This window comes from Excalfactoria chinensis (genome assembly GCF_039878825.1).
Source record: "Excalfactoria chinensis isolate bCotChi1 chromosome Z unlocalized genomic scaffold, bCotChi1.hap2 SUPER_Z_unloc_10, whole genome shotgun sequence".
In the NCBI taxonomy this organism is placed as follows: domain Eukaryota; kingdom Metazoa; phylum Chordata; class Aves; order Galliformes; family Phasianidae; genus Excalfactoria; species Excalfactoria chinensis.
This window is the reverse complement of record NW_027315571.1, coordinates 230,849-257,053: the sequence shown is the minus strand read 5'-3', so window position 1 is coordinate 257,053 and position 26,205 is coordinate 230,849. Positions and strand designations below refer to the sequence as shown.

Genomic DNA, 26,205 nt, shown 5'->3' with positions numbered 1-26,205 from the left:
AAGACTGTGTGTATACATGTATATAATTTTTCCATACATGTATATATATAAATGTTTACTATTATTTCTTTCAGTGTAAGAGTTTTACTCCAGTTTTTTTTACTTCCCATTTCTCTCCTCTATCTGGCTAGGTGGAGGGAGTGAATGAAAGGCTGTGTTTAGTTGCCTGCAGGGTTAAACCACAGCACACCCCCTTCCTGAGTGACTCTCAGTCTTGCTGTCCTCTCCCATTTACGGCTCTTCTCTAGCTGTTTGAGTTTTCACTGTCTAATATCCTGTCAAAACCACACTTCTTCATCCAAGTGAAAACAAGCATGAAGACAGTGTACAAAATAAGTTTATTGCAAAAGTGTGGACTTTGGAATAAACCTTATTAAAAAGATAACTCGGAGGAAAGATGTGTACAGGAAACATTTAAAAGTCTAGTGTGTTACTGAAGTGAAATCTACTGTAAAATGTTGTCCACCCATTGTCACCAGGTCCAGTGCTATAAAACACCGCTTTACATGTGAAATGTGAAGATCCTTACAAGCTTCTGTGTAATTAGGATGCTGGTTCTCACCTGTGGAAAATAATCATTTATACAATACATTTCATATCTGTTTTCGTTTTAAGCCTAGTATTAGAAAACATAGATGTAGGTAGAATATGCAATTTTCTCATTGTGACAGTGTGCACAGACATTAGTTATTTCCAGCTTTTGCCTGTTTCTGTGGAGAGATTTTATTCTTATTTTTAACAGCTTGGAATAAAGAAAAAAAAAGAAAGGAAGAAAAAAAAAGAGAAAGAAAACAAAAACAGAGGGATGGGAATGTTCTGAATTAAGGCTGTTTTTTGAATGAATGCAGCACACTCCTTTGAGAGAGATGATGATGAAAACATGTTCATGCAGATGGGGAAAATGTGGTTACAAGACAAATGTTTCTTTATGTCCTGCTCTGTAAAGATTGTGGCACAGCATTGCCTGAAAACATGTAAATTTAAATTAACTTCAGAATATAGTGCCAAAGAGCCTCCTGAGAGCCTCAGGTAATTTTTTGCTATTTGTAGCATAAATAATTTGTTTCATAATGAAAAGAACAAAGTTCTGCAGTAGGTTCACAGATACTGAGAGCATACCTGACAAAATGTGCTCAACAACTAAGGATGATACACACAGAACCAAGGAATGTGAAGCCATAGCAAAGACATGACAATGTTATCTTAATTGGTCTAGAGGTTTCAGGATTATGTAGATAGTGAATGGCTGCATTTGGAGTTTATTACGTATTATGGTGCTTGCTGAACCTGATTGACTTTGTTGTTGCTTTGTTTTGTTTTTATGTATGTGTGCATCCCCACTAGGAAGATCAGAATATACTAATTATGATAATAATTAATGGCTTTCTTTTATAGTAGAATTTTGTGTGGTTAGATTGTACAAAAAGAAAAGGTATTAGGATAGCAGTGATTTTGTTTAAGCAAGATGATCATCATTTCCAACAGTTGATTTCCTTCCCTTGTCCATGGATTTCTTACAAAGATCTATAACACTTGTTATTTCGTTTGAATTCCTGTAAAACAAAATGATTTGAAATGGTTTGTAACTTTTAATTGAGAGGCCCCACTAGAGAAAAAGGCTCCCTGTACATTCACAGTGCTAATAGCTAACATTCTTCAAAGCATGTGCTAGAGAATTGCTGAGCTTATGTTGTCCAAAGAAAACTTAATTGCAAGCTGAAAACAGTCTAGGAAACTACAATTGTTTTTCTTCGTTAGTCTTGTTATTAAATAGAACTGTATATGAATCAGGTATCTGCAAAACATATTCAAGCATTGGAAGCTGTTATGAACAACTTATAGTTTCTGTTATATTTTATGCAAAGACCTACTTTGGTAAGAAAAATGGTTACCGGAAAGAACAAACACTTTAACTTTTCTGTGTGTTGTTGTTTACTCATTGCTCCTTCTCAGTATCTGTGCTTAGGCTTAAAGAGATAGTTAAAAAGGAGTTACAGCAAGTAGAGATCTCAAGCAGTTGAAGTGTAGTTGCTTAATGATTAGTATAGTGAGTTATTTTGATCCCTTTAAGCATCAGCTCTGACAGTCTACCTGGAAACATTCATTGTTATTAATGTAAGTTAGAGCTTGTTGAAATGTAATGAGATTTTCTCTTTTTCTTCTGTTTTTCTTCTTTCTCAGATAGCTTGGCTTTAATAAGTTGGCTGAGATAGTTGCTTTAAAAAGTTGTTCAGTGTACACACATGCACATAAACACACATAAACAAAAGTACTTGAAAGCGTAAGCTGTCGGGCAGAGCTCTTTCTGACAAGTTAGAAGGCAAAATATATGGAGAGCTGGCTTCATTTTTTGTTAGCTTTACCACTGACCTTTATTGCAGTCCACAGGCAAGACTGAAATGTTGGCACAGACAGTTTGAATATCGCCTTTTCTTTTGTGGTCTGGCAGAACTCCTAAATTGTTAGGAAATTAGACTTGACAGTTTGTGTTATTAATTGGAGAACAATCTAACCATATTATGACTGACTTCAATCTAATGCCTAGCATCAGTTGGCTGTTATCCTTCAAGAGTGCATTGCTCTGTTTTCTTTTGTGCTATCACTCAAGATTTCAGGAAATGTTGTTGTAGGAGTATAGAAAATAGGGCCAGCAAGGCTTTACAGCAGTTCTGTTCCAATGTGGTATGTACTTCATATAATTTTATATAATTAAGTAATGCCAAAGAATGCAGTAAATGAAAGAAAGTCTGGCAGACCTAAGGTGACTGACTGCACTGTATTTGAATAGTCCTCTCTGTAACTGCGTTACTTGTTCCAAGCGAGGTGTGTCCGCACAGTGACCAGGACCACTTCCAACTGTCAAAGATAGAAAAGCCCAAGTATTTCCTATATTCGTGTGCCAGGTTTTTAGTAAAATACATTGATTGTATTTAATTCTCTGAACTAAATTATTTCCTAAATGTTATTTTGTTAGTGGAGTAATAGTATTTTTCACCACAGCTATTTTGAAAGGCATTTTGTATACGTATTGTCTCCCAAGCACTGCTTATCATCACCCTAAATAAATGATTGGTGTATTTTACAAGTTCAGTAAGAAACAGCTGCATAGCTAGATTTAACTTGAAATTTGGTCTCTTATGTAAATAGAATTCTCCACTACTATAACTGTTATTTAGTATCAGTTAGCATTGATTGCAGTGGCTCCTTTGTGGAAAACCTTTTAAAAAAGTCTTTTGACAGCATTTTATTTACTTTAGAGTAGTGTAATAATTTTGTGCAATTCACGTTTGGCAACTTTAATTTTGTGCTTCTAAAGAGTGGTAATTGTTACATTTTTTTTACTCCATTGAAAGAACTTCATTAATAAAGGTTGATACTCTACTTTGTTTAATTGTGTTGACAGAAACTTCATTAAAATTGTTATCCTGTAATTTTTTTTTTTAATGAAACCAAGGTTCTGCTTCCCACCAAAACTAACTTCAATATTTGTGTGTCACAAAGACCATAGATAGGTCTTAGCAAAGAAGTTAATGGTACCTCAAAGCTGCTATTCACTCTAGCTTTTGACAGTGAAAACAAAATTGAACTCCTTCTCAGCAGAAGAGTGAGGACAAGTGAAGGTGCATCAAATCAGAGGAGCAGGACGTGTTCTCTAAACCAATGCTGTTTCTGTGTGTACGAGTGGGGAGTGCAGTGCCACGCTTAGTTCCCTTTTTTATCCTTCATTTTCTGTGAGAATTGAGATCAGACAGAATGCTGGTAAGCTCTGTGATGCAGTTAACATGCTGGAGAGAAGGGATGTCATCCAGAGAGACCTTGGCAGAGGGACCTTTAGAGATGGGGCTGTGTGAACCACCTGTGTTGGTATGGGAGAGAGGTTAAATTTAGATTAGACATTAGGAATGAATTCTTAACTCAGAGAGGGGTGAGATGCCAGAAAAAAATTGCCCAGGGAAACTGTGGATGCTCCATTCCTGGAAGCGTTCAAGGCCAGGATGGATGTTACTTTGGGCAGCCTAACCTAGTGGAAGGTATTCCTGCCCATTGTAGGGGGTTTGTAACTAGATGTCTTTCAGATCCCTTTCAACACAATTTTATAATTATGGTGTATGAAGGGAGGAGATGCTTTCCACAGATAGATAGCATTAATCAGCCCCTTCCCAATTTTGTCTTCCCACTGTTCGTTCCAGCTGCCTTCGCTGTGGCATTGAAAATATTTACATTAATCTCCATTTTCTCCTGTGCTTCCCTGTTGGTCCCTCAACCAGCACTGTGTATTTCACTGCGCACTCCCTGGAGACCCCCTTTGGAATGTCATCTGTGACATCAGATCAACTGACAGTAAATTCCTTCTTTCAGCTTGATTGGATTGGGCTTATATGTTGCTAGCTGTAGTGTCACCCCACCAAAAGGTTCTTATCATTTCTAAGGGTTTATCAACATTCACAGTATATTCAGTATATTTGTATTTCTTATCTAGCGAAGGAAAATATTTAACATGAAGCAAAAGTCTTCTAGAAAACCTTGCCTGTCACTTTGGGGGCTTTTGTTTGTTTAATATTGAGATCAGCCCTGCTGGAAGTTGCTGAGAGAACACTATCACACTTACTCTTGCTACTCTTAAAAAGCAAGGGATGTTTCTGACCTTTGTAAGAGGCATCATGTATTGAAGAAGCATGGCAGCATTTTTTCTTGTTGTTTACTTTGAAAGTTTTCGTATGTTGTTTTTTTTTTAAGTGAATGAATCTGTCATGCAAGAAGACTCATTAAAATTTCACTTGAAGCAAACGAACCTATGGATAAACTCTAAGAAATTTATTACTTCCTTGCTTTTAAATTTTATTTAATCTGGATCTGCCTGTCACCAGAATGTTTTTACCACAGTTCATTATTTTATCATGTACCAAGGCGCCTCACATTTTGTTAGTTTATTCTGGACCTTGGCTGCCTGTCCATACAAAAACATAACTTTTATTTAGTTGATGGTAGAGTTTATTAACTAAGAGCTAGTAAAATAAATTTAAAGTAGTTTGATAATCTATGATTTTAAGTAATTTTGCTGGTTTCTACAAGCCTGGCTAACCTCCCATTTTTCTTTGCTTCTGAAGGCTGCCTTGTATCGGCTTAGTGGGGATTGGAATCCTTTGCATCTTGATCCAAGTTTTGCTGCGCTGGGAGGTGAGTTGAGGGATCCTCTTGTATTTGTATTTGGATAAAGGATGATGCAAATGTATTTTTGTTTTCTTCATTTTATCAATAACTATCTAAGAGGCTGGGAAAAGCAGTGCTTTTTCACAGGTGTCCTTAAAGTCACCTTTAGATGTCTTCAAAGTTTTGTGTGATGCCTCACTTAGAAGCATTGCTTCATGTAGCTAGGAATGCATAGAATAATGCTCAGATTCTTATCTACAGTGGGAGCCCATCTTTTGTCCTATTTTTCTGCTGGAGTTTGTGTGTTTCCACCTTCCCATCTGTTCAGTCTCTGTTTTCACAAGCAGAAATAATTCAATTAACTATCAAAAGCTTTGGAGGAAATTACATAAACTGTTTGATAGATCATTCTTTCCATCTAAGTGATTTTAAGATTGTGTTAGCGTTGGTGTAGCATTTTCTGCTTTTGAGTAGTCTTCTCAACTCCAGTAATTGACACGAGGGCAGGATAGAGTGGATAGCAGGTTTTCCTTGTAGGGTTTTATAGCTAGACCTCTTGGTAATACAGTAGGTTGGCCATTGATGAAATGCTGCATTAAAAAAGTCGTTGCAGAAGGAGTAAAATTCTTCAACATACTGAGAGCGCTGGTACTTACAGTGAAAAACAAAATTTACTCTGTACGTGAATCTGTCTGAATAGAAGAAGAATACTTAATAGAAGAATACTTAAGAACAATGCAGGATGTGTCAGTTTCCTACTCATTTTACAACTGTGTCAGTTTCCTACTCAAATATCTATACTAGATTGATGTTTAAAAGAAAAAGATTACTGAGGAGATCTTTCAGATGTATTTATTCTAGTTATTCCAAAACTTTTTTCTTAAGATGCATTTAAACTCCTGTCTTTTAAATTGACTACTTATTATCTGTGTGCACTGGAAGGAAGCATAAAGCTTAATGCATTGAGGTGGTTCCAAGATTACTGTTAAGCCTTCTTGCAGATAGATAATGTTTCAGAGAAGATATTGGAAGAAAACATGTTGATATCTTTGTGGTTTTATTCTTATAGCATGTGAATACTTCTAAGGTATTAAAATGTGAAAACAGCCTTTATTTTCCTTTCATCTTAGTCTAGGTAAAAAGTCACTTGATTACCTTAGGGGTTTTTCTTTCAGTGTGTATTTTTTGTTCTTCTGTCATGTCTCTTTTACTAACCTAACCAGTCTTAATCTCTATTTGTCATTCTGATTCCTGGTAGTCTCTTCTTTCCTTCAGGCTCTGTCTTAGACTTCCTGTCTTCCCTTACATCAAGTGCTAGTGGCCTTTTTGTCTCCGTCTTGAAAGTGGTGTCTTTTATCTCTTCTGATTCTCCCCAGGCCAGTCTTTCTCCTGTCCCCAACTCTTCCCCCACAGCCTCCCCCCCCATCTCTCTCTATTTATACTCACACACACATTATTATTTATTTTCTCTTTTTTTCTTTGTTTTTCTCCTAGTTGTTGTCCCTTCAGACAACTTTTCATGATGTGTAGAGGCTGTGAGGAGTTGTTCATAGAGCTCAGGAAAAACAGATTCTGACAGTTGAGAGTGGCAGATGAGTTCCAGGCAAAACATCTATTTTCAGAGCCAAGGCCGGACAGACCTGTCTCAGATCCAGATCCATGCGCTGTTACAAGCATGATCAATTATTGTTCACATGCCCAGTGAGATCAGAGCAACCTACTAAGGGATCAGAATGTACTCAGTGCAAGCTGTATTTTTATAACTTAATCATTGTGCTTTAGCACATGTCAGACTGATTTTTAAAGGCTTATTTTGTCAGACTTGGTAGGACTGGAAAAAGATTAATTACTAAATAAAGTTTATCCTCTTCCATGACCCAGCTTGTGCTGTAAAGCTTAATGCTTCAAGGAAGCCTGAGCAAAGTGTGAATATGAACAAAACATTGTAATTTCTGTTTTGTTCATTTCATTCTGAATGCCGTAACCCTTTTGAGTGTTGTTTTTTCCATTCTTAACAAGCTCAAGCTGTTACTGAATTGTGTTCTAAATATGAAGATGTTTGGCAACTATTAAAAGGAATTCAAAATACGAAGCATTCTGTGTGTGTGTGTCACCACCTTTCAGTTATTACTGTATCCCTTATTATTAATGTGCAGACATCCTTGTAATGATGTATCTGGTGTGCCTTTCACACATAATAACATGAATAATCTTATTTTCATTTTATCACCAGTTCAGACAGCCGCTCATTCTGCTTATGAGTTTTACATGGCATATTCAGTGTTGAAGTTTCAGTTGTCAGTGAACACATTCCTTTGCCTTGAGGTATTAATATCAGTAGGTACAGATGCTTTTTCAGTAAGAGTAATTTTATTAGACTAATTTAAGAAAGTCACTGGAATAAAATACTTCAGCTAAAACACAAATACTTGCAGTAGAGACATGCAAACTCCTAATATTACAATCGCTAAAACGTTAATTTTTGAAATAGGATTTCAGAAGCCGATACTTCACGGACTGTGCACCTTTGGGTTTGCTGCTAGAAACGTCTTGAAGCAGTTTGCAAACAATGATGTGACCAGATTCAAGGCAATCAAGGTCTGTAAGTTTCTTCTTAGACATTAGTTTTCTTAACATTCTGATTTCAGTGCCAAGAGAATTCTTTAGGGTGCAAATAGGATTTTCATTGTCGTGACTGCCGCAATTTTACTTCATTTTCTCTAATCTTTTTATTTGTTTATTTATTTTCAGGTTCGCTTTGCAAAGCCAGTCTACCCAGGGCAGACTTTACAAACAGAAATGTGGAAGAAAGGAAATAGAATTCATTTTCAGACCAAGGTGAGAATGCAACCACTGTTGTTGACTTGAATGAAAAGTGTGGCTTGTGTAAAAGTTTGTGGGTATGACAGTAAGTGATAAAAGTAGCTCACTGAACACACCATTGAAGAAGATTCAGGGAAGAAACGAAGCAAAAGGAATTAAATACTCGTTCTTATTGTTTCACAAAGATTTCAGTAAAATAACAGAAATATTGTTAGAGGACTTTATATGCTCCTTGGTTAACTAGTACAAGAACTCATTTCATTGTTTTCTCTTTGTCTGCTATGGAAAAAGCAAAAAACACTCATTCTTAGGTCAGTATCTGTTGCTTTTTGCAGACAATCTTAGCCATGTTTGTGTGTCTTTTTCTTTAACATTTGCTTAGCATGCTGAAATGAACTCCTGGCAGTTAGCAGATGAAGGTGAACTTCAAAAAAAATGTAATTAAATTGAGTTAAACTTCATCTATATCTACACAGAAGAGCTTACTTAGCAATTGAAATTTCGTAGTAGTCAGACGTAATAACTACAGTGAAACAGATCTTTCTCTTCTATAAATTCACTTTTTGTGTTAGTCAGATTTCTTTGCATTTGGTGTTAGCATTTTATGTGAGTATCCTGTAGTGGTGGAAAACTTCAGCATCAGCAAAAATACTCCATGTGGAGGTGAAAAGTAAATTGTCATTGTTTCTGTTGTAGAGTCCTGTGCCACTGGTATTTCTGTTAAACCATGAATTGCTGCTGTTATTTGTCAGCATGCATTAGCTTGTACAGATGTAGTGTACATTGTTTTGGCTGGCCAAAGTTTTGCTACCCATATCTCTGTAAATCTGCAGCCAAACTGTTAATCAGCGTGTACAGCTGCAATGATAGAAGCAGGTAAAGAGAGGATTGGGCAGGAAAAATCAAAGGAAGAGGATCGTTATAAGGACGCAGGATAGATAATGCTTCCAGCAGAACACAGATTTGCAGAATACATGTTGACTAGTGAAGGTAAATTTCGTTTGCAGACATGATAAGTGCTGGTAGCTGTGGAATCTCATATGGACAGCATTAAGTCTACTAGATACAAACTCTATCTCAGGCTACTAGTAGTCAGTCAACAAGACAGTTTAATTCCTCACAGGAGTTCTGGAGCTACTGCACAGCTACAGTACTAGAGACATAGAGATGTGTACCGATATTTAAAAGTTCGTATTGCTCAGCCCTGACAGAACTTCTAGATCTTTTTGAAGGTTGTGTGTACAGTCTAAACTAACACTGTTCATGGTATGCTTCCCAGCCCTTTGGAAGCTTGTGTATAGAATGTGATCCTTCATTGTGTTCAAAGGCTGGGTTTACTGTTGTGCTTGGTTTAGCGTTAGCATTATATACAGAGTTCTGGGGGATATTGATACCAATTATTTTTTAGTAAGCTGCAGTGTGGAATAACATAACATAGTTTGAAGGCAGAGTATTAGTGTTTACCACGATTATGGAAAACAATGTTGTTTCAACAGTTGCTTGCTCAAAGCAATTATTACTTTTTGTAATTCAGAGTAGTCTAAAATCAAGTCATATCATCTGCGTACATGTAAGTACACTCAAGATAAATCAAACTGAAAATACACATTTAATTGTAATGCAGTAGTTTAAATTCATTTTCAGCACTGCCTGCAGTTGCCGTGATGGTGGTGACAAGATGTTAGGAATGACTTGAATAATCTTTAGTGTACATTCTTTCTATCTTAAATTCACCTGTGCAATCATCTAGACTATGGTTTTGCCTCGTCTTTTCAATTTATGGTATAACTCTCTGTATGCACTGTCAGTGAATCACTTTGCTGCTGCCTTTTTCTCACTGTCAGGAAGTCAAAATGGTTTGTGTGTCAGTCCTCATTAAAGAAACAATGCCAAAATGAAACTCAGTTTCATATCTGATGCATAATTATTTCAAAAAATAAAACAGAAAGGAATTCAGGTATTTTTTCCCCCCCTCTTTCTCCTTGCAATCTTTCTGATCTACAGGTGTTTAAATAATTGTTTCTAGTGTAAGATGCCTAAAGATACTGTCAGCTGCTTACCTACCTCACTAAAATCGTCCTGGAGCAATGTGTTTTTCTCAGAGCTATTTAGGAAGTAATATTAACAGTTAATCGTGTCAGAGATGATAATTTTTCAGTTACGTAATGTTTTTAGATCACTTCGTAAATAGAAAACCATCATTAGCTTTTGATTTAATTTGTCAGGAATCAATTAATTGTTTCATTTGCAGAACTGTTTGCAAATGGTCTAAAACTAATTGGCTTTAAATCTAGACTTTTTGTTTTTCTTCTCACTGAAACCTTTATTTATTTATTTATTTATTCTGTTTGTTTAACCTCTGGGCTTAAAATGTAAATGAAAGCTTATGCTGTTTTGTTTTTTTTTATTATTATTATTATTTATTTTATTTTATTTTCCAATGCACTATGTCTTCAATGTCATTTTTTCCCCTTCACAGGTCAAAGAGACCGGAGACATTGCTATTGCAGGGGGCTATGTGGATCTAGTATCTGCCTTGGATAAGCCTTCTTCCCTGAAGCCTGTAAGCAACAGAAGCATTGACTTGTAAAGGAGCATAATGGGGCCGTATTGTTGGGAGAAACAGGAGAAGAATAATAGAATCACTTGCCAGTCCTATCCACAAAGATTTCATGTGAATAAGACTTCAGAGATGTGAGCACACGCTGTGGTTATTGTGTAGGGCTTGTGGATCTATTTTGAAGGAAACATGCTGAGAGAATCCACAGAATACCTGGTGGAGTTTGAAGTTCTTTATACCATTTGAGCTGTTATGTAAAAGCATTCCTCTGCGTGTTACTAAAAAAGAGAGAGATGCAGCATGCAGGGCCACACATTAGGGCAGTACCTGTAAAACGAGCATGTCGATTTTCTTTTGCAGATGATTGAGATTGAGCTCATTATAAGCTTTAAAAATTAGTGACTTTTCTTTCCCTATGTTTGTAGAGTTGTGGGGAAAGCAACAGGAAAGCACTAGAAGAAGAGAGCAAGTGAAAATGAAATAGCGTCCTCACAGAAAGAACAATTTTATCATTGAATTATCTTTTTGAAAGAAGGCTCTGGATGCTGTTTGTGCATATGACCTAACGCACATTATGTAATTCACAGTATGTTTTCTCTCTGAAAAGGAGAGAGAGGGATAGAGAGATAGTGAGCTCTGACTTGATGGGATATTGGTATATACCCAGGATACTGAAATGTGCTGATGTCTTTCTGGGTTGTTAGTGAAGTCTTTGGAGAACTGGGTACACAGTACCTTGCCTTAATAAACCTTGATTTTCGTTCCATTGATTTTTGTGTGCAAAACTTCATTGCATTGAAGTTTATGAAATACCGAGATAGCGACATTTGTCTAAAGCTTGTGATACATTCCTGTAACAGTGTTTTTACACTGGTTGTGTGCAGTCCTTTCATGTTCTGAACTGTTGGCAAATGTACATTTGAGGTTCAAACATCTAAGCATTAGAGTGTGTATGTGAAATAATTACAGAGGTTTGTCTAACGTGGACAGCACAGGTTTGTTTGTTTTTTCTTCAAGCTAACTATGAGAAATTAAGGTTCTTGGGCGGGAGTTTCCTGATTGAGTCATGCAGGGGAAACTCACCTGAGTGACTGTCAAATTGAAATGTCAACAGAAATCATATCGGATGATGTAAAATGTTTCTTAGTCATAACTGTGATGATGAAGAGATAGCAGTGTAAGGAGTACTGCATCCTTATATGCAGTATCTGGGTAGGTACAGCAAAAAAAAATAAAGCTAGGATAACTTCTTTCTTCGGTTCTCTTTGGATAAAGATATTTCTCAGGGGAGCTTCTTAGGGTAGAGCTTTTTATCAAGTATAAATATTAGTTGAGGTAAAACAGTGAAAGGCTTGCACAACATCACATGTTTGGAAAAGTTAAAAAATGTGAATGTAGTTGATCCCACTCTGAAGTGGTCAATGTTTTGTGACTGCACTGGGTTCTGACTGTGTTCATATTGCAGTCTCTGATAATCTATCATGCCGTACTAAGGTAACATACTGGTGAAAACATTCGTTGTGTTTTGAAAATGAATATTCCATTCACCATGGAAGAAGTGGCAATGGTTATCCTCTGAATGGAGGAAAGGGCAATTTAAAAGCTGTCAAAAAATTCCTAAGTGTAAAACATATCTTAAATTGTAGTGATAAATGGCAAAATCCGTAAAAGCAAGATATGAACTAATTCTCCAGTAAGAGTCCATGAGCGTGTTCTGCTAGAGTATACTATTTAATGCAGACGATTGCTAGAAGTAATTATTTGTGGTGGAAAACATTTTGATTGCATCGGATAATTCTGCAGTAGAGACTCCTGGATGCAGTGCTTAAACTAATAGTCATATGTGCTCTTTTTTTTTTTTTTAAGAGCTTTCCTTTTTAAATTCTTCCTGCTCTCTTTTTCTTTTTAAGACTACAGGGCTGCAGAGTGACCTGGTGTTTGAAGAAATTGGCCGTCGCATCAAAGAGTTTGGACATGAATTGGTAAGGAAAGTAAATGCTGTGTTGCAGTGGGACATCACTAAAGATGGAAAAACAGCAGTGCAATGGAGTAAGTAGTAGCTCTTACCTAATGTCCCAGTGTGCTTACGTTTTCCAGAATAGGTCTTCACTGCACTTAGGCTAATTTAACCTTCTTCTAGGCATGTTATGCTGAAATAACTAGTCTGTTGATAATGTACAAACTGACTAATCTGTATTGAGCAAGCATTTATTTCTTCTGCATTGTTCTTGTGCCTTCAGTAAAAATCCAATTTATTTCCACTTGAAATTTGTGATGTGAAAGTGTAATGAATATAAACATTGTTTGCCCATCCCTCAGGGAAGGACAGGATTGATGAACAACCTAAAGCTTGTAATGGCAGTGGGTGGGAGGGAGGGGTGTAATTTGCACTCAGGTTGTAATTTGCAGGCCTGTCTTCTTTGTGGAGAAATGCAAATTTTGGGGTCAAGCCTGTCCTTTGCACAGCTTGATTTCTGTTGGCTTCAAAGGTTGGATCCAATCAGAACAGTTTTAAGAGGTACTCATGAGGTGGGCTTCCCCTTGGCAAGCTGTTGGGAGATAATGATTCTTAAAGTCAGATCTGGTCTTTTTTGCACTTTGTCCTATAAATTGTTTCTGGATTTTCTTTGTTGTTAATATTTTATTTTATTTTATTTTATTTTATTTTATTTTATTTTATTTTATTTTATTTTATTTTATTTTATTTTATTTTATTTTATTTTATTTTATTTTATTTTATTTTATTTTATTTTTTAATTTTGGTTTTGCTTTTTAAGAAGCGTTGAGTCTGTTTAATGTCATGTCCTCATGAAATGTTTACTGTGTTTACAGAGCAGTTTAGGACCTTATAATTTCACTTTCTTTTAATTCTAAGGATCTGGAAATTCTGGAAAACATCACCTGTAGAATGATCAACATGGTTCTGTATTACATTCTCTGTAGTTCTTAAGGAAGGGGGAGAGATGCACGCTTGGATAGCAGCTAATCAATGTGTTGAATATACTTGTGTAGATTATTAATGCTGCGTACCTATAAATCAAAATGAGAGAAAGGATGCTGCATAATTTAACTAAGATGTCTTGAAACTTATTACTACTCTTAATCATTTCTACTGTTCCTCAGGTCTTCTACTCTTAACACTTTTGTTAATTCAAATGATACTTAGAACTGGTTTATGAAGTCTTTTCTGTGTTTCTGCCTGAATTTTTAGAAAATACATTACAAATATACAGATTAGACTCCAAAACCCTAGAAGTGGTTACTTGTGTTTGCTAACTACATCGTTCTCATCTGTTGTTTCATCTGTAAGTAAAGGTAATACATGGCAATTGTGTTTACAGTAACAAATAGGAAATGACATTGTCATTAACATAGTTTACTGTTGTTTCTAAATTTGCAGTGGCTTTGTTAAGTGGCTTAATATTATGTACAGAGAATGGATAAATTAATGGAAGAAGAATCTGGCAAAGAATAACATGCAAAATCTCTGGTTAAGGAAGACTGTAAGCTACAGATTACTGAATGCAGAATAGACATGCTTGAAAGACAGAAGCATGAGCAGTGGCCTTATCTGGTTCACGAGACCATGTTTTATTATGGTGGAAATGGTTGGATATTTTTGCCTCTGTACGTAGAGAGGAAGGATCCATCCTTGTTCTCTCTTCTGTTTACTACTGAAGCAGTAGGAGGGAAGCAGTGCCTTCTTCCAATGAACGTTTCACTGCCTAAAAATAATTAAATGGACGTAACTTTTCTGTATCACATTTTCCTTTGCTTGAGTGAGATCCTGGAAAATAAATAGGCATGGTATTGGAGAGAAACACATCAAATTAATTGAGAATTAAAATTAATTTAGAATTTGTTTGCTGCGAGTAAATATTGCATGTTCCTTCAACACATGTTATGAATTCTTATCACTGAAACAACTGGAATGTCAGGAGATTAATTTGGGAGAGGTTTTTATTTTTCTCTGAGCTCCGAGTCTGTACTAACTGTTTTATTATACATCATCTTTCTAAGACTCTACTTATAAGAGCCTCCCAGGACTGTGCACATAGTGCTTACGGCTCTCCTGTGCTACCTGCTGGGCTTCTTTCCTTCATTAAATTCATTACTTAGTTGTGCTGGCTTGTCTTCTGATCTTTGGACTTATCCCTTTTCACAGCTTTGTGCTGTTGTGAAAACTGCAGCAACTGACAGTGCTAGAAACGATCAGGGCCCTGTAGCTCATTGCCATCTCACTTGATTGTAGCATCTCCTGCTAATGTCCTTGAGCTTCTTGAGATCTTGGAGGAAGGTGAGAGGGAAAGCAGATAAGAGAAAGCAAACTGTCATGGACTGCTGTGACTTTTTTTCTTGTACAGGCAGTCATTCCAGTGTTTTCCAAACTTTCAAGGCTTCAGTGCTTTTCATTTTCTTTTAAAAATTATTTACCTTTAGTGCCTTAATTGTTATTCTAACCTTTTGATCTCTGTTTTTGCACAGTAAGCCAAATTTTTTGTTATCTTAAATAGAATATGTGAACTCTTGTTACAGAGGCAACTCCTGATGATACTAGTAATGATCATAATAGTAATGGCATTTTTAATTTGCAGTGATCTTTATTTTTATCTAGCTTTTTATATATGATATGACGCCGTGATTATAGAAATTCTGGTTTTGCACTCAAGATACGAAAGTTTTGACAGTACATTCACTGTCAGAAAAGTGTTAAAATGTAGCTGTTGACAACTGATCTTAAGTAGAGGTTTTTTTCTTATGGAAACAAATGGTTCTAATTTACATGGATGCTGAAAATGGAAAAGAAATCAATATCCATTCTGTCAGTATCGAAACTGTAAGGGATAAGCTAAGAAGTGAAGGGTCATTTTTTAAAACAGAATTCTTGTTAGACACCCACCAGCTTTAACTGCAGCTTCTCCCATTACGTTCAGTACCTAAAGCATACTCTGTACTCTTCTGCATTTTTAATGCTGTACAATTGCTTCAGTAGTTTTCAGACATTGCCATTGAGATTTATTAGCTGATAGCTAATAGAACATTGCTCAGAAGTTTAGAAGTTTCCTCTTCTGTTGCTTTGCATCATGCTGAGGGCATAAAATATTTCTCTTCTTTTCCAGTTCTTGAAAAAATAAAACTTTTATAGGAAAGTTTATGTGCATTTCATTGTCACTAAAATTACCAGGAAGCTGCTTAATAATTTACGATGCAAAGTAACTCTGGGCAATGAAGAGTGAATGACGCTTTGTTCTGTTTGCTCTCAGGCTGAGGTTTATATTGCAGCTACTTATCTTCTGCAAGGGAGAATTGGGGTGAGGGGAAAAAAAAAACAAAGGCAAAAGCCATGTAATAAATGCTATATTTTTCAATTCTTGGGCTACTTGCTGTTGAAAGCCATTGTATAGGGTTTTAATCTGGATAAATGTCATTTTTGACCTTTGAATTATTTCTCTGACAAGCATATCTTAAGGAGAATAATAATTCTATGTATTTACTGTCATGTACCATTTCTGTATGTAATTAGAAACAAAAAAAATTGAAGGTTGGCTACTGCTTCATGTGCTGTAACTGCTTGACTTTGTTGTTTACTGGGTGAGCAATACTGGAATTCCACGTATTTGAGAAGCTAGTTGATTTTGAAAAGGGATTTCAGCTTCAAGTTTCATTTAAATTAAGTTCCTACACAGAGTATTGAAGAAGTAGCATGCCTCTGTTTCAAACTTCTGTTTTTATATGGAGCAAGTCAGCTGTGTGAGTGGGTAGGGGAAAAGCTGGGACATCCTGAAGCTACTTAGCTGTTTCTGGAAGGTGTGCTGGCAGGCCACCACACAGCTGAGGAACTACTTGGAGTCCAAGCAGGGACACAGACACACCACTATCACATCATTATTAAGGTGTCCACTGTAATGGCTGTGCAACATAGAAACTTTAATCTCAGAGACATGTATCCTGGAGATTTGTGTAGGAGACCTATATAGGAGGCTTGTTTCAAGACCATTTACCTCTACAGCAGACAGCTGTGTTATTTGCCTTAGTCTCATAAAGGCATACTTTACAGGAAGGCACCATCTTTGGTCTTAAATCACCTTGGAAAGAATTTTTCTGCTCTGAAGGTTGGAATCTGTTCTGGTATTCAGCTCATTTCTTTCGTTGCTTATTTATATCCACTTTTCTGTGTGCTGACACTGTAGTCTCAGGAGAAGATCCTTCATGTTTTCATGAAACTGGCAGGATTTGTTGTTACAGTGCTTTTCATTTGTGACTTCTGGTATTTACTTATTTTTGTGTTTATTTTTTCTTCTTTACTGAGTATAGTAGTACTATTGAAGAGAATGAAGTGGAAGTGGAAATTACAGTTTTCGTATAGTTGGAATAGAACGTAGCAGTAGGTTATCTATTTTAAAGTTTTCTAATAACTTTTAATTAAAGATGATTTAAAGATTTCATATGAACAAGTTCCATGGTCATGCAGTATTTTAAGATGCTCTTGTTCCTTTGGAGCTTGCAGTTATTTACAGGAGTGACTTGATAAGGAATGCAGATGTGTTTCAGATGTGAATTAGAAGAGAGAACAGCCCTGGCACCACAATGTATTACATATTTTATTGTTCAGATATCTTAGAATTTGTCACAGTGTTTAAAACATTAAATTCAAACTGTGTCTTCTAAACTTTACAATACTAAGAATCAACAAATATAATTGGGATATATCAAAGCTGCCTTTCTAGCTGGTGCTCAATAGAGAAAAGAGTGTCTTTTGTGTCTTAGGAGGTGTTATATCACATTTTCACCATCTAGGTTCACTTTTGGAACAGGCTGGGATTAGGAGCAACCAAGAAGAAAAGTAATGAGTGTAAAATGGAGCATAAGAAAGGGACTTGTGCTTATTTATTTATTTATAAGGTGAAAAAGTAATTAAAAATAGTTGATTAGAAACTCTTAACATCTAGTAAGAGCACGTGTGCGTTTTGTGAATTTATTCCTTTGGGTTGCATGTGGCAAGGTTTTCTTAAGTAGGTGGCCCTCAGGGGTTGGCCCCTGTGAGAGGAGACCCAGGGCTACCCACATGCTGGATACAGCCATCACAACTCCGAAACCGATCCACCTCAGGACAGAGTTCAGTCAATCAGCAATGCTGGTGGTTTCTCTGTCACAGCGCATTTGAGAAAGTGTGAAAAACACCACACAGCAGCTAAGAGAGAGCAGTGACAAAACTCTGAGAAGCATCCCTTGCAGGCACCAAGGTCAATGTAAAAAGAGGCCAGGAGGTGCTCCAGGCAGGGAACAGAAGTTCCCTTCAGCGCAGGAGAGGTCCATGCTGAAGCAGGCTGTCCCCTACAGCCCTTGGGCTCCACATGTAGCAGAATGGCAGATCTCAACACATAGCCCTGGAGCTGCAGCAGTGGATGTGGCCTGAAGGAGGTAATGGCCCATGGAACAGTGCCCATACAGGGGCAGATTGTCCTGAGGGACTTACAGAGGAGAGAAGAGTGAGGTGAGAGGAATAACAGAGAGGAATGACAGTGGGCTGAACGCAACCCCCATTTCTGTATCCCCTGTACTGCTTAGAGCTGGGGAGGGTGTAGAGGAGTTGGCAATTAAGCTGTGCCTGGGAAGACGATGGGAGGATATTTTTAGTTGAGTTTCCATTTCTCACTAACTTGAAAATAAATAAAGTACATCTTCCCAAAGTCAAGTCTGTGTTCCCAAACATAATATCTACTGAGAGCTCTGTCCCTGTCTTAACCCACAAGATTTTCCAGAGTATTTTCTCTCCCATCCTGGTGAGGAGCAGGAGTGAAGAGTGGCTTTGTGGCTCCTGGCAGCCATCTGAGGTTGAGCCAAGACAACAGGACTTGCTGGTCAGTGCAGTTTATATGGCTCAAACTGAGCTCAGTTAGTTTACGGAGGTATGGTTTATGGCTTAAAAGGACGTTATACAGCTCCAGCACACAAACAAAGGGGGTATGGAAAACCTGACGTGGCCCTAATGCCAAGCAAATGGTCTTTGACCTGGCAAGAAGCAGAACTTGATGTTTTGTTTCACTAGCTGTGAATGATTTTGAAGAGAACAAGGAAGTCTACAGTATTTCTTAGTTTTACTTGTATCTCGAATAGCTATATCTTAACTACTGGTATGCTTTTGTTCTTTTACAAGCTTGTTTATCTGCTTTTGAGTAATTTTCCTTCTATTATTACTGTGTCAAGGTAGTGATGTACGTTAAACCTGTTTCTGAAACTACAACATGCCTTAATAGTAAATAATAAAGTGAATAATAATTGTGTAGTATGTAATTTCTCTCACAGAACATCACCGCACACTTAATTCTCTTTCTAGTTTCATTTTAACTGGAAAAAAAATAATATTTAGAACAAATTTCAGGAAATGAAAGATTTAACTGCCTCAGACAAACAGAGGTGGTGTAGTTAGCCTTTCAGAAATACTATTCAGAAAAAGAAAAACAAAAGGTGAGCTGGTTTTTAGTCTCTGCTGTTAGGCAATTGCCTTAAGATTTGGCAACTAAGAGAAGCTGTCTGACAATCCCTGTCCCTGATTAGCGGTGTTATATCCTTCAGTAATGATTATGTTTTGTACCTAAGAAAGAGGGTGGGTCAGAAGGAAAATACGTAAAGAGAAAGGCTGAGAATCTGCAAAATCTGAGAAAGAATTGGCAGAGCATAACCTGTCACAATATTTTAAACAAGTGACACTATACCTGATAGTGTTAGACCTGTAACAGATTATTTTGGCAGGGCTTTTCATTTGGGAAAACACTCCAAATCTCCAGGCACCTTAAGAAATTTTTTGGCTTTCCAGAAAAGAAGGACAGATGTTTGGCAAGGCTTGAAATGCTCTCTCCACCAAACAGAACAGGCTGTGTTTGCCTGTCAGGCAAAATAAGGAAAGTGCAAACATGTGTTGAACAACCATCACGTTTGGTTTCTCTGACTAAAGGGTACCAACTTAAAAACCTCACAGCTTTGCTGATAACATTACAGTTTTGGAATATTTGCAGTCATTAATAACTTGGGACTCTTAAATGTTTAAAAATGTTTTCTTATGTCTGTGCAGCAGTTTTAAACTGGCAGTCCTTCCTGTGAGTTCCCCTCCTCCTCAGGTGGACAGTCTGTGCATGCCTTCTGGAGTTAACCAAAGGGCTGAGAATCAATTGAGAACTTTCCTATTATGTTTTTTTTTCCTTCAAGAACTGCTTCAATACCAAATGATTGTCTGTTTTGGTTTAAACAAACATTTTCCTGCCCTTTGTTATCAGTAGATTTGCTTTCCTTTTATCCCCTGAAGTTCCCATCCAAGTTGCTGTGCTACTTGTGTTAAACCATGCTGATGGCAGTGAAATTATTGAAATATGTGCGTGGAACCATGATAAAATAATGAGATTTAAGTGCACGTGCTCCTTAATCATTTGCTATGCTAAAAGGAGCATGTTTTAAGGACAGGGACCAGTCTAATCTGAATATCAAAAGTTCAATCTAGCATAGTTATTTAAACAGATGTTTGAAAAGTCTAAATGACAAGGTAGAGTCATGCAATGCTGATGCATAAATTCTGTCTCCATAAAAATAAAAGGGCAGTGCTTTTTAAGGTAATGTGTGTATTTTCTCTTTGATTACTTTAAAACTAGGTGCTTGTGACTGAGGTGTGAATTGATCAACAGTTACATTTTTTTTGTGTGTCTCTTCTGGTCTGCACTCTAAAAACAAAACAAAACCCAAAGGATAAAACTTCCTTAATCTCCACGTTTCTTAATCTCCATGTTCAGAGTTTGGACTTAACACAATTCAATTACTTTTAACTGCAAGCATGCAGGATGCATACATTTGCAGTATCTGAACATATCTGATCTGCTCAGGCAGCACAGGAATGGGTGGGTTTTTTTCCCGACCTCAGTTATTTTCTTTCATTAAAAAAGAAGAATTAGAAAAACCTTCATTTTCTAAATAATTATTAGCTTGACACTTATGTTTTAGGCTGGATGCTTTGCAATAATGGGTGTGGAGTGTTCTTTAAACCGAAAATTTCATCTTTATTTTGAACTAAAACTATGTTTTGCTGTTTTGTTTTTTTTTTCTAAGCAATTGACTTGAAAAATGGTTCTGGATCCGTGTACCAGGGACCTGCGAGAAGTTCTGCTGATACCACCTTCACACTCTCAGACCAGGATTTTATGGATATGGTGCAACAAAAGACTGATCCCCGGAAGGTAAAATGGTTTTGACAGACTTACTTGCCTGGGAAGTTTGCCTGAAATCAAGTTCTGGCTTCATGACTGTTTGCATTCCAAAAGCTGCAACGCTGGGTGTAGGCACACCTTGTACAGAATTAGTCAGAAGGCATAGAAAGGAATTTATGCCATCTTTACCTCTAAGCAGGACAGCGGTACCTCAAATGATATGAAGCCTAACATAACAAAGTTTTTTTTGTTGTTTTTTTTCTTTCTTTTTTTCCCTCTCTGACATTTCACAATAGGATTTTTAAGGTCTTACCACTGGGGTTTCAATACGTCATAGAACATGAAACTGGTATTTGTTACATTACCCTGATTTACTGCTACAACTGCGGTGAGGAAAAATGATGAGCGATGCATAAATTCACCAAAATTGGGTTGTTTTAAGATTTTAGCAAGTTTTATAAATGGAGTTTGTACTTTCAGTTTTGTAGAGTAATGAACTGCTTAAAACTTCTGATTTTACCAATAAAGGTGTCACATGTAAGAGTAAATTAAACTGTCACAAAAGTAGAATTTCAGCTTACAGATTAACACTTGAGCAAACAAGAACTTCAGTTAGATCATCATATATTGAACACTTTGATTTCTTTGATCCCAAACAGAAGTTGATAGAGAATTGGTTTTAAAATTGGAGACTGACAGCGATGGCAAATGTCTGTTATAAGTCCAGATAGCACAGAAATAAAGTCCTTTGTGCCCCTCGGTATATAGCAAGCAAAGGGCATAAACCAAGCCCTAGATGTTGACAGGTAATCTCCAGAAAGCAAGAGAGCTGTGACTGCAATTCAGACATATTATCTATTCTTAGGACTTTATTATTTCCTTTGAGTTGATGCCGAGTTTTCTCATCTAAAGGAGCTATAAGCATCTATTCAAATTCTGTTCTGCCGTCTCTCTCTTCCTGATTTGCATCTATTTCAAGTTAATGGGGCTATGCAAAAGCATTTCCTTTGAGAACAGTTGAAGAGCTTTTCAAATTGTGAAGCCACAGTTTAACAAAACTTGGAAAAAAAATATATAATACTGGAATAGATTGAAACAGTAAGTATAGCTCTGTGAGCTAGGGACAGCAGCACAGAACAACCCCAGTTTTCATTGCGCTTTTGTTTGGTAACAGCAATTCTTTGGATGTTGAATGGGAGGGCGAATGCATTTTTTTTTTACTTTTCTTACCTCTTTCTAGGCATTCTTTTCCGGTAAACTGAAAGTGAAGGGGAACATCATGCTGAGCCAGAAACTGGAAAAGATCCTGAAAGATTACGCCAAACTCTGATCTCCTTGATCACGATCTGCCACAGTAGTGAATAACTTCAGCAGGCAAAAAAATAAATTACTTTAGCAGCAGCAACTGAAACATTTTGGGGATTACTTAACATTAATGCAGTTCATTATATTGCTCATATACAAGCTGTTTTACTTGCAGTAGGCGCGAAATCATGAAATGATCATAACCACTAATATTCCTCCTTTGTTTCTCCACAGCAGTAAAGAAATGTGGCTATCTTTCTATCTATTCTCTCACTGTACATCTTTATCTGAATAAAAAATTCTTACAAAGATGCATATATTTCTGTATTAATTCTAAAGAAAATTAAATGACTATATACCTCTTTGATAACTTCTGTGTGTCTGTTTGTCTTCATTTGCATTACTTTAGACATCCTGATTCCAGTGAATCTAGCTGGTTTGTTATTAAAAAGTTTTTTATCTTAATCTCTCATGGTCCCACTAAACCATGGAAGTCTGTTGTATGTGTTTGCACTGTGGTGGTGTGGGTTTTTTTTCTGTACAGGAGAAAGCCCTTGAACTTGATCAGTGCCCATCACTCCTATATGTGATGCTTTACTCCTATGTACTCCTGTATGTGAGATCACTCCTAACTTTTGTAAATTACATGGAAATTCAGTGAAGCTTTTTCACGTAGCTCCCTCAGTATTTCAATTAGGGCTTTTCACACTGAAGGCCATAATGGCTAACAGCTTCTCTTAATATGGAACACTAGGATGCAAAGGTATATAACTGGTTGGTAACGTGAGTATAGCACTTAGGCATAAGAAGTGGCAAGAGGCAGCTGGCACAGCTATTGTTAAAGTCTCTGAACTGCTCATGACACGTATTATTCACTTTCATGTCTGTATTTACCACCAGTATAATCCATGCTTAATTCCACAGTGCAGAAGAGACGTAGACATGCTCAAGAGAGTCCAACAAAGATGGACCGTGGAGATGCTGAAGGACATTTTCATCTGAGAGGTATTACACAGCACCAAAGGTTACGGCTGCAGCCAGATTATTCTTCATGTAAATGCATGCTCATAAAGGCTGGTATCATGATGATAGCAAATACGTTCACTGATATGGGCAGAGCTGGGATATCTGCGTCCACATGTTTTCCTGAAGAAATTGTGCTCGTGTATACTTGTTATGTGAACACCTGGAAATGGAAGATAAATATTTTTGAGCCTGAGATGTGACACCAGCCCCGCTGTCTGAGTGGGCTGTAGCTGTCAAAGAGCCTGTTGAGACTGTAAACGAATGGACATTTTGAGGACAGATGTTACAACTCTTAACATTGGATTCAGTTCTCCACAAAATTATTTCTTCTTGCTTAAGTTAAGACCCATGGTTTATTTCAGATAGAGAAGTATTAAACTGACACACGTCAGCTGGAGTCTCTCTCATAAACTGCACCATCAGTAGATGAGAAACACAACAAGTGAGGTGACGTTTGCTGCCTCAAAGGGCCCATCCAAAGCCGATGAGTACATTTATGTTGATCCTAATCATCGTCTGTACTCCGAGCTCCCCCTTATGAAGCGGCTTTGTGACACGCACAGGAAGGTGCCTCTTATGACAAACATTTTTATTTTTCTAAAATATATATATATATGTATTAGAAAAACCAATTTGTTGCAGCTCTGCTATCTGTGCACACCACGTACATGAGAAGCAATTTTCTATGTATACCTTTCCTGTGTAAATATGTGTCTTAAAAATGTGTTTAAAGAATAAATGAGGAAATAGCTACGTGTCCAGGAAAGCAGTTATATTTCTTAATGAGACGTTCTCTGCAGGTGACAGAAACAGTCAGAAACAAATAAAGAAATATACATTTAAAAGGATATATTCAAGGAAATGACAGACAGTTCAATAGGCTGGTATTTCAAAGGTTTTCGGTTGCTTTCATTTGAGATGGCATCGTTCTGATTTTTGAGCCTGTGTTTCAAACCTTTCCAGATCTTTCATCTGGAGCAGTTCTTAGGGCCTTCCTCATCATTTGGAGGCTGCAGTACCATATGCTGTTGCATCCGTTTCCACACAAGTCACAGAGATGTGAGAGAGCTGGTCACTTTGTCACTTTCCTTGTGCGTGTGCTCAGAGTAGCTGTTGTTTTAAATGCTTTTTTTCACTGCTAAGAAGTGCTGTTACCTTGGATTGCAAAGCCCCTCTTGTTTCCCAAATGTCCCAGTGCTCTAAGTGGGTGGTGACGCACTGGAACAGGTTGCCCAAGGAGGCTGTGGATGCCACATCCCTGGAGGTATTCAAGGCCAGGCTGGATGTGGCTCTGGGCCATATAAAGAGCAAGGCCCTCTGTTGTTCATCATAACATGCGTTTTACCATGTTGTGGTAAATTCTATATGCATGTAAACAACGGTCTGTCTGGGCATCCATGTGAAATCAGGATTGTAGGCATTCCAGGTAAGAATTCAGTTGTTTGTCTTTCAAGAATACTTGTGTTAAAGCAAAATCTGGCTACGTGAATTGCTGTGCTTTTTAATTATGGCCCATTTTTTATTATCCCTCTTTTTCCTCTCCACATGTTCATTAGAACCTTCCAGCTGGCTTGCAATTATGTTCATCATTCAAACCTTAAATTGCAGTTCCACAGATGTGTGTCCTCTTCACTTGTTTACGAGGTCACTGACTGAAGCAAGAGAGCAGCGAGCACAGATGAGGAAAGTTATAATCTTTCCGACTGCTATCTGCTTCAAATAAGTTTGTGCTGAATTTTATGCCTTCCAGTCCCCACAATTGTTCTTATACCTGTTTACTGCAGTGGAGTTCAATACCTCCTGCAGGTGTCATCTATAATTACAGGCAACAGCTCTTTAAATGTTGATGAGTACATTCATAATCAGAGAACATTAAGATAAGAAAAATGAGGGAGGGTGGGAGGCATGAGAAGGGTGAGCTTGAGCAATTTCATATAGAGAAACTTGAATTCCATGTCCTGTAGCCCTTTTTGATGCTTATTCTCTCCTTACACCTGAGCATTATGCTCTTAAGAGCAATTTGTGTTCATCAGTCGGACTGAACTGCTTGTAAAAACAGATGTCCACTGTTCCAAAGTAACCATGAGAATGCATTAGAATGATGTTGCAGTCTGCAGTCTAGTACCACTGTTATTAGCGCAGCACATTCCCTATAGAAAACTGGAACCTGAATTGGCTATTGGCGTCAATCAGCATGACTGGATTAAGTCTCAAAGCACATCCAAGCACATTCCTCTTACTGGGATTTTTTTTGTAGTTGTTGCTCTTCAGTTGTGCTGGTCTGTCCTTTAAGATGAAGCGCATGTGACTCACGGAGCTGCCTGACCTTTTCAAGAAGCTGCCTGACTCCCTTGGCTTTAGCTCCCATATGTCTCTTTCTTTTCTGGTCAAAACCAGCCTGAGTTCTGCACTGTTCTGACTCCCGTCGTGTGAAACTCAGCCTAATTTTTATGAACAACAGACGATGCAGTTCTGTATATCTGCTGTAACCTTATCAGGGGCTGTAATAGCTGTGATGCTGAGAGCATCGTAATCCTGTTAGAAAAAGATGATAAAAGGGTGGCAGGCTTTGATTGAATGTAATACATGTGGGTTTTTAGATGCTTCTTTTTTTTTTAAATAAAGATAAAATAAGGCTGCTTGCGTATTATATCAGAGAAAATATAGCCTTCCTCTCCCAGAGCATATTTAGAATGTATTTCTAGTGGTTTTCAGGGTTGCTTTTCACATTTGTCACTAAGCATGGTATGGAAAGATATACATTTAGAAAATTAATAATAAAAAAAAAGAACAGAAACCAAAACAAACAAGCAAACTTTTCTTGCTGTTTTTCATTTTCTGAGGAAAAACAAACAAACAAACAAACAAAAAAACCCAATCTAAATAATAAGGATAGCAAGGAATATTTTCTTGCTGTGCTCTGTGACTCACACCAGAAAATGAGTTAAGCGAATACCTAGAAGGCACTTGTAAGGCCAATAGCGCTCAACACTGACTAAACTCCAGTTTGGCTTAGAATTCTGATGATAGTTGATTTTGCTCACATCTGAAGTAAAATCACATCCCATCACTTTAGGTCATTTGCCCAAAGTTGGCGGGTTTGAGGTTTTTTTAGGTGTTTGTTTACAAGACTTCTGCAACTTCCAG

General features: G+C 37.2%; 1 protein-coding gene across 1 annotated transcript in view; it reads left to right on the top strand.

The window, feature by feature from the left end:
• The window catches only part of LOC140264734 (peroxisomal multifunctional enzyme type 2-like), a 46,795-nt gene extending 22,977 nt beyond the window's left edge, over positions 1-23,818 (top strand). The window contains exons 2-8 of the mRNA XM_072360651.1: positions 5,109-5,178; positions 7,643-7,749; positions 7,903-7,989; positions 10,454-10,537; positions 12,445-12,583; positions 20,630-20,757; positions 21,968-23,818. Of these exons, the coding sequence (XP_072216752.1) occupies positions 5,109-5,178; positions 7,643-7,749; positions 7,903-7,989; positions 10,454-10,537; positions 12,445-12,583; positions 20,630-20,757; positions 21,968-22,057 (705 nt within the window). The 3' untranslated portion in view covers positions 22,058-23,818. The remainder of the gene's footprint in view (positions 1-5,108; positions 5,179-7,642; positions 7,750-7,902; positions 7,990-10,453; positions 10,538-12,444; positions 12,584-20,629; positions 20,758-21,967) is intronic.
• Positions 23,819-26,205: the final 2,387 nt, after the last annotated feature.